Below are 9,630 nucleotides of genomic sequence, written 5' to 3'. Positions count from 1 at the left end.
TTTTGTTTTAAAATAACAATTAACAATATTAAAATTATACATAAAATAAAACATATTAAAAAACCTTTATACATCAAAATATACTATTTACACAAAAAGAGCATATTACAATGTATACAGAGACATATCTGCAATGACTCACATAGCATCGTAATATACAGTGCGAAAAGCTGTGTGTCTTTATGTGTTGAGGTTAACCAAAGAATTTAGAAGATTACACAACGCTTGAGTTGAGGGAACCGCACCTAGTAAATATAATTCAGGTAATAAAATTGGGGCAAATAAGATTGACATGTAAGGTTGTAGTACACTAAACCGATGGGTAAATGTCCTAGGGGTGGACCGAAAAGTAAATGGGAAGATTGCATTAAGACTGAGTCAGTGGATTTGGGTTCGAGAAACATTGAAAAACCTGAACACTATAATAGATCAACAAGATCAGAAATTGTAAAAATGTATATGTAAAAAAATAAAAAGATTGCATGTTATTTTTACCCAAATGAATTACAAAAACTTGAATATCCATTATGTTGATACAATTAACAAATTAAATCTGTCTTCAAGAAATGAATACAATATGAAAAAAATGCCCTATCATCAATCATAATTGAGCGAAATGATAAGGAGAAGGGACAACTCAAATAAAGACAAATTAAACACCTTGAGGAACTAATTGTGAAGGAGATAAACAGAGAAAGGTGATCAAATTAATGACAATTACTAAAGGACTCATTCTTACAATTAGTTGACAGGGAACACTCCTCAATAATCAATTCATTTTCATTCTAAATGATGGAACATACAATTGATAGATTAAAAAGCTATGTAATTGACAAATGACAAGTTATTGATGTTATCACACCAAAAGGCAAGGAAGGAAATAAATAAGTAGATGATAAACAGAAATAAAAAAATTATAAGTTAAAATATATTATTGTCAAGATATATTACACCAATACAGGTACATTATACCAAATTAATCGTTATGCATTGACTTTTTATAGTGCTGATAAATAAATAATTTAAAATTAGTCTTTGTTTTGAAAGTTGACTTAAATATTTATTCCATGGCACTGAAATTTATAATTACATACTTTTAAAATAAAATATCTTTAATTAGTTAATATTTCGAATAACATATCTACGCATTTAACTACAATTTCATGGCTAACATATTATTTTTCAAACATATGTCATTCTCTTTAAGTGCTACATTTTCTACCATTAAAAAGAAGCAAAAAATATGAACTGATTTTTTTTTTCTATTGCATTTTGTGTCTTACCGTTTTAGTGATCTATTTTTATAAAAAGGCCGTAAAATGACTAGTTTTTACGTAACATCAATTTTAAAAAAATGGATTCCAGATTGTGTAGTCCATGGTTGTGAGGAAATAACGAAAAACACAGAATATCTTTGAATGGAATATGGTCCGGGTGCGGTAAAAAAAAACTCAAATAGTAGATAATTATACTATTTCATTGAGCCAACGTTGGACTTTATTTTTGACTGCCGTCAAAACAGCCCTGCAACGTGGGGCGAAACGTTGGCTCAATAAAATAGTATAATTATCTACTATTTGAGTTTTTTTTTTACCCCACCCGGACCATATTCCATTCATCTATACACACGGTCAATCAATAATCTTCCAGAATATCTTTATACGCTAGCCAGTCCTAATACCTCAAAAATCACCAAATTATATGATAAAAAAAAACATAATTTTTTAAATAGCCAACTGATGTCATAACTAAAACAGTAATTTTTTCAGTAAAACTGAAATCTCTTTATTAGTTAATTAGTCATCTAGTCGATTTTAAAATGTAGATCGTCGGCCTGTTGCTAGGCGACGCCTTAGTAATGGTTAACAATCCTAGCAACGGTTTCTCTTACTTAATTATTATAATACAAATATAAAATACATATGTTTCTTTTAAAATAAACAGAACTGTAACGAAAATAATACAATTAAAAATAAATATATTTTGAAATACAAATACTAAGTAAATACTATTTACAAAATATTTACAACTTAATTATTAAACATGTCGTTAACAGTACTATGTACAACAAATTTATGTACTATTGTGAATTTATTTAAATGACCCCTATAAAACCCAAAAAGGATTAATATAATTAATTATACTTTGAAGTTACCAACAATATAACAATAAAGAATGAGAATAAAATAATTATCTGAAATTTTGTATGCTACGAAAACGTTTGCACTTTAAGACATCTGAAAATAATTCAATTCAAAATCGAATTGAGTAAATGGGTTTTTGATAAATCCATTACTTCATAATAAGAATTTTATTTATATTTAATTGCCCTCTACAATTGAGAAATACCATACCTATATATGAGCGTCTGCATAACAACATATATAAAGTAGGTTTTCCTCACAAACTATAAACTCCAGGGGCTCATGGTTTGCAGTGTGATTGATTAATGTGTTCTAGCTTTGAAAGAGTGATTATAACTCCTTAGGTTAGATAGGTTTCACCTAACTCAACAAGGTTAGACGAAATCGACCAGGGTTGTGAGGAAATAGCTGGAGACGCTAACGAATCCCAACAATTGGTTCCTAACCAGTTGAAAACAGATGATCTAGCAAAATTAAGGAGGTTACAGACGGATTTTTTGGTAATGTCCCAGTGTTTTAAACCAAACTAATTTTTCTATCATGCACATTCACTAGAACTGGCCGCGTTTATAAATGTTTAATGGTTGTGAGGTTGAAAAGATGAGACAGATATGTACTATGATGAAAAATCTAAACGGTGAAGGTAAATTCATTCACCTTAAAGTACTTAGTATTACTGAGTATTTTTGTAAGAAATTACGCCTCGATTTTTCTTTGCCTCTTTCCATGTCGTTGATAGGAGAATTCAAATATGTAAAATTTAACCCTGAGAGACTCCAGGGAATCACACTGTGAGAATTCATTATTACCTGTTACTGCAATAAAGAAAATGAATATTCCAAATTACTAAGTTTGTAGTATGACCTTTCCTCTAAATAAAGACTTTTTTTCATATTCATATATTAATAGTAAAGACCTACACTCAATTAGGGACACAAATCGTACATAGTAAAGAGAATGGCCCAGATATGTTTTCAGGACCTGGATTTGATCATGGTGCTATCATTAATCATTCTTTCAATTCTGTCCGATAACACAAGATTTTCCACATGTCACCTTTCTTGCTAAATAAACTGGCAGCTCCCACACAAATCACCTTTTACTTAAAAAATTCATTTTCATTTTGAATGAGAAGGCAACCCCTTTAAATCCATTCTACACTTTTCATTTTGAATATATGACCCAAGATTCAAATTGAAAATACTCTAAAATCACTAAGCAACGAATTTCAATTGAATTGGTTGATTTTAAATATTCTGAACAGAACATAAACCAAAATGTGCGTCAACTTAAAAAATATGGATTTATTCTTAATATAAAAAAAATATTACTGACTGACATAAAAATTGAAGTGTTCCTTTTCTATCTGATTAACTAATTTACTTTTGATTGGATTGTTGAGAAAACTAGATATCCTAGGCTTTCATTTCATTGCAATTAATAATTCCTGACTTTAAATACAATACAGTGAGGTATAAGGAAGCATATGGTTCCATTGCTTTATAGTAAACTGGCATGATTAAACAAACAAAGAAAACTGTTTACAGCCTAAATTTATATATGCCACTATTACTAGTGGTTCAAAATTGTTGTGGACTTAGGGAGGGATTTGTAATAAGAGCGCGGTAGCCACGGGGTAAAGAACGTGGCTATTAACTCCAGGGACCCGAGTTCTTATCGGTCTGGGCAGAAAATTGTTTTCTGTTACACTATAGCCGTGAGTCACCTCCTGTGAGTTCTGGAGCTCTCTTGGGGTCCACCCGGCCTCTTAAATTGGGTAAACATCTAGCGGTTGAGCGTGATTCTGACCAAATCACCTCCTTGCACAACCGTTGGTTTAGTAATAATACTTCCTTACAAAGTACTGAACCCCTGACCCTTCATGAGCTGTAGCGGTATAGATTTTATTTTTATTTTTTTATAACAAAAGACAAAGAGTATTGCATAACGGACGCCGACACTCGACTGAGGCAAACAAAGGATTGCCTCCTTCATGCCAGAGAAGCAATGTCGCCATCTACAGTTTTATTTACAAATTAAATAATAATACCAATTTTCTACCACAAAAATGTAGTAATGTTTGAGTGTATAGTAATGAAACTTTTATGAGTTTTACAGGAAAGTGGGAAGCTGTGTGTGATAAAGAGAATCTATCTATATCATGTGGTGCCGGTGATGTTATAAATATTATGGATGCATATTATGGAAGAAATGATCGAACCACTTGTGCTTCATATCCTAACTTCAATAACTTAAAATGTATGATTCACTGGGATGCTCTCTATAGAGTAAAACAGAGGTAAAATTATATCACCATCATATTGAGTATCATTATAATACATAGCAAAACTATTGATAATATTAGATTAATTTCCCTTAAATCTGACTTTTTTGCAACAGAAGCTGTGTTTAGGAATGGTCATTATAATCCAGTTTATAATTTATAAAGTAAAAATACACAGTTAATATTTATTTTTTGTTATATAAAATCCATAAACAAATTTTTTTTTTTGGAAAATTTAGATTCACTTTCCGTTACCTCAATTTTGAAGTAGAATTGATAAAGTAATTTTCAGTACGAATTTCTCACATTTTAAAATACAATTAATCAACTTTTTTGTTCGATTTGATTGAAAGTGGTACATCTGAGAGGAAAAGGTTTATATGTTATTCCAGTCGATGGTACTATCTTTTGAATACTCCAAATCTGTAACCAAAAACCTCTTAAAAGACCACATCATACATCACAAATATTCTCTTTTCTCACATAATCATTCTTCCTCAAAACTTTCAGAACATTCTCTATCTTTAAATCATCCCTTCGATTTTGATAAAACGTCTATAAAGTAACCATAACAAAAGGCTCATCTCTGAATGCTTTTTTATGGATAAACTTACAAGAGAAGCTGATGAATATGAAAGGAAATGTAATGCACTTTTTAGAATATTAAATATAATTTTATAGTTTCAAAATCTGGAAAACGATTAACCTTCTTACTTCAGATTCTTTATTTTATTAATCTTACATCAATAAACTAACACTACCATCCTTTTGGATAGTAGGTCCATCTTCAGGAGTTTATTTTAAAAATAGTTACAAAGTTTTTTTAACTAATACCAATCAAACAAGAGGGATACATGGTTCAGTACATAATATGCAATGCAACAGTCAAATTTGTAGTGGTAAAAGGGTAATTAACTACATGCGTTTTGAGTAATATATAAATAAATAGGTACAGATATTAATTTTAATTATGATTAAGTTAGAGCTTTTCATATTAAATCACAAAATTTCAAGTTTAAATTAAACAAAAATGATCAGAAAAAATAATAGAAGGTATTTAATTTATACAAATTAATCATAACAAAAAAATAAAAAATTGGCAATTTGTTAAAACATTAAATGTGACACAAAACTTTGTAACTATTTTCTGGCTTGGTCATGTAATGAGGATGAGTGAGGAAAGAGTGGCTCATAAAATGAACAGTTACGTTCCGGATGGTGTGCGGCAACATGGTAGGCCAAAGGGTCGATGGAGGGATGCTGTGAGGCAGGATCTGCGACTACTGAGGATCCCTGTTACCCTTACAGAAGATAGAGAAAGATGGTTGGCAGCCGTTGAGCAGACCAAGGGCAGCTTCATGCGCCTGTTGTGACAGTAAAAGAAGAAGGACTATTTTCAAAATACGCTCCTGAAGGTGAAGGACCACCCGAAAGATCTAGTGTTAATTTATTTATATAAAATTAAATGAACAAAGAATTGGAAGTAAGAAGGCTAATTAATTCCAGAAATAGAAAAAAACAGTAAATTACATAATTTCCTTCAAATAATAAATTACTAAATAATTTTTTTTTAATTTCATTCCTAATGTGTGATTGCTTTTCACTCTTTCAGATGCCACAATAAACGAAGATGTAGTATAAAATCTTCAACTGATGAATTTGGTGATCCTTGCCCAGATTTTATCAAATATTTAGCAGTCAAATATGCCTGTGAGCCTGGTGAGTTCATTATGAAGAAACTCCTAATCAAAAATATATTCATTAATTAACTAAGCAACAGTCAATCAAGAAATTTTTTTTCTAATATACTATTTATCATTTATTACTGTGGCCATTCTATTGTTGATGATATAGGAAAAGTAGATAAAACATACTTCGTTTTGGTATCAACTATAAACCGAGATCTACAGAGTCTACCTAGTTAAGTAAAAATAAATAAATTATTGTACCTAATATGGGTGACTTAATAATGAGGATGGTACAGAGAGAATGTTTCTTTCTCCATTATCGTGATAACCCAAAAAGGTAGGAAATTTTAAATGTAAGAACCTACTCCAAAATTATAAAAATTGTGCTGAAACATTTTAAACAAAATAACTTATGAACACTATGTAAAGAGGTTAATTTTTCAAACATTTTGTAGAGGAATGGAAGAGTTTATGAACATCCAGTTGTTGCTGAAAGATTTTAGATTTTGTTACTTTCAATTAATTTTTGTAATTACTTTCCTAGCTAGAATATAATTGATAGTATTTAAATAGTATTATGTCATTATTAATATATACCTACAGTTCTTAAATATCATATGAATTAAAAATTGTGTATTCAAGGTGATAGCAAACCAAGCACTCCAGATTTTTATTTAATTTGTGACCCTAATTTTTGAAAGTAAAAGTAATACCTGCAAATTAAGTACTAGGAACAACCAAACTCTGTAGTATTGCAAAAGGTACTGGGAAGTATCTGATTCCTATACCATGGACGTTCATACATCAAAATTCATATACTAAAATCCCTACAATAAAAGCAAAATATAAATAAGAAAAAGAGAGGTTCAAATATTTCACCACAAAAATTGAAGTTCAAAGCAACCTTTTCACAAATAAAACATATATCTGGTTTGTTTGGTTTGCTATCATAGTCAAAATCTTCAACTTTTCAATGACTGGATTTTCCTATAATTTACTCCATCCCAAAAAATGTTAGGAAATATAATCTCTCCAAATAGTGTTTACATGACATTTTTAATGTAATATGGTTAACACATATTTGTAAGAAGTGTATTTCATCAGGTGCTCCCCTGCACACAGAGGATCCCATGACCTACACTAAAATGTCCTTCAGGCAAAGAAAGGACATTTATGTTTATTATGTATGCATATGGTTTTGTTTGAAATAATGAAATTAATAGAAGGGTGAGAAAAAACAATGATAATATGGTTAACCTAAAAATGGTAAACCCCACAACTGTTTGAAGTTGTATCTCAAATGTTTAATTTCCAAACTTTTTGGGTTTTCAAGGTATTGGAGGAAGTGACATCCTCATGATAAAAATGAAACTAAGGGCACTGCATTTTTTTTTTGGGGGGGGGGCTTAAATAACAGTTGATTTCAATATCAATTGATATCTAATTTAATAATTATTTTTAACCTACAGAAATACATAGCTACATAGATACATCACGAAAAAAAATATGAATAGAACTTAAAATACAAATAAAAGCTTTATTTTAAAGACATTTCGTTTGAATACTTGTTATTAGGAAAAAATATAGATGTATTTCAAAAAGGATGGTTGAGAATGACTTTTTGATTTTTTAAAATTGTTTTGTTGATTTCTTTGGATGTATGAGGTATTATATCTTTAGTGACCATATCTTTTTAAGCAACTTAGGTTTTGTAAAACATATTTTTTTTTCTATATATAAGAAGATGGTCAGGGTTGCGGTCAAAAGAGAAACAAAAATAATTTACAACTATTTATTTTCCGACGTTTCGCCCCACTTTGCAGGGCTTCGTCAGGGCTGTTCAAACGAACGGTTGAACAGAAGGATATTTTTTTTTTCAAAACATTGCTTTGCTCACTCAAACCTACTAAATTTATGAAAACATTATGGATCAATTTAAATAAAAAAATAATATATTAGACAAAGTTAGAAGGACCAAAATTGTATGAGCAGAAATATTAAATGTCCAAACTTTTTTTTTTTCATTTAGAAAGATACACTTTGTTCCCTATAAGTAGAAGCTTTTGATGAATTTATAAGGGTTTTTAATCAGTGATTCAAAGACCATAGGTGGGCAGCTATTGCCTTGAAGAGGGTCCGATACCATGTATGTATGATTAGTGAGGTTTTATTGTGTTCCTGTAGTCCTGTATCTTAGTAAATGAGAAAATAAACTAATAAGAACTTGCAGAACATAGGAAAATATGTGAACTTAATAACACAAAACATTCACAACTGATACTCTGAGGTTATCCCACCTTGAGACAGCACGGCTATAACCTTAACACTTTTTACGTTCTACCAACTGAACATTACAAGTACAGCCACAATTGTAAACAAAATTTTATTAACAATCTATCTTGACGTTTAAACGTTAGCTGAAAGGCTGTAACAGAGAAGTGTACAATAAAAATGACTAAAAATGTTCTCATAAGTAACCTAGTTTTCAAATATTTTCTAAAGAGATCCCATATGGCCTCGAGTCGGATGTGGTGGTAGGCCGTGATTTATTTTTCGACATAGGTACGGGCAAGTTACCTAAACCAATATTTTATTTATTTTTTTACGATGACCAAAGTATTTGAAACTTTAAATCAACTTTTTTATCTATTATTTTGAGGAAGTATTAGTTCCAAGATAAATACAGTTAATTTTACATTTTTACTTGATTAATAATTAGCTAAAAAAAGTTTTCTTATTTTATATAGTACATTTTTACATTGTTTACTGTAACTATTGTTTCTTTACAGTGCGGTCTGCGATTAGAGAATCTGTAACTATGTGTAAAAGTAAGACCCAGCAGATTCAATGTCAAAAAGGAAAATCAATAATGATAACTGATGTTTTATATGGAAGAATGGACAACACTACTTGTTGTTGCCAACTCATGAACGACACCAATTGCAGAGCAAACAATGGATTAGATATCGTAAGCTCACGGTAATCGCCAACATATTAAGAAATTTACATAATAATAATTGAATACAGATTAAGATAAGAGCTCCAGCCATCTTTGTACTAAATAAAATGTAAAATATTTTTTTTATGGTAATAAAATATAGTTGATGTTCAGTTTAATCTCATATACTTTAATTATTATTTGATCTTGTTTAAAGGCGTAAAAACATTTGGTCATCAACGCCTCTGGACATAATAGTCTAGAATTATAAAGAAACACACACACACACACACACACAACAAGAAAGAACAGTTCTAAATCGAGATCCAAAAGCTGGAACACGAAGACATTCGATGGCGCCGCGTTCACTTTAATGCTAGAGGACGAGTGTGAATTAAGAGGGTCAGCAGAGGAAAAGGCGCGTACTCTAACCTCTTTTATATCTGGAGCTTGTGATGCAGCTATGACCCGTTCAAGGCCTAGAAAACATCATTCCTCAGTGTACTGGTGGACGGACACTATTGACGATCTCCGCCGGTGTTGCAACCAAGCAAGAAGACGTTACCAGCGAGCAAG

General features: G+C 30.6%; 1 protein-coding gene across 1 annotated transcript in view; it reads left to right on the top strand.

Annotated features, from left to right (window-relative positions):
- Window positions 1–9,630, top strand: part of LOC106690634 (L-rhamnose-binding lectin CSL3) — a 27,966-nt gene that overhangs the window by 3,004 nt on the left and 15,332 nt on the right. The window contains exons 3-5 of the mRNA XM_014436137.3: window positions 4,263–4,443; window positions 6,041–6,147; window positions 8,906–9,095. Of these exons, the coding sequence (XP_014291623.1) occupies window positions 4,263–4,443; window positions 6,041–6,147; window positions 8,906–9,095 (478 nt within the window). The remainder of the gene's footprint in view (window positions 1–4,262; window positions 4,444–6,040; window positions 6,148–8,905; window positions 9,096–9,630) is intronic.

Source organism: Halyomorpha halys, unplaced genomic scaffold, assembly GCF_000696795.3.
Source record: "Halyomorpha halys isolate HHAL.00 unplaced genomic scaffold, Hhal_1.1 Scaffold1785.1, whole genome shotgun sequence".
Lineage (NCBI taxonomy): Eukaryota > Metazoa > Arthropoda > Insecta > Hemiptera > Pentatomidae > Halyomorpha > Halyomorpha halys.
The sequence above is the reverse complement of the archived record's forward strand: the minus strand, read 5'-3'. Positions and strand labels throughout refer to the sequence as shown.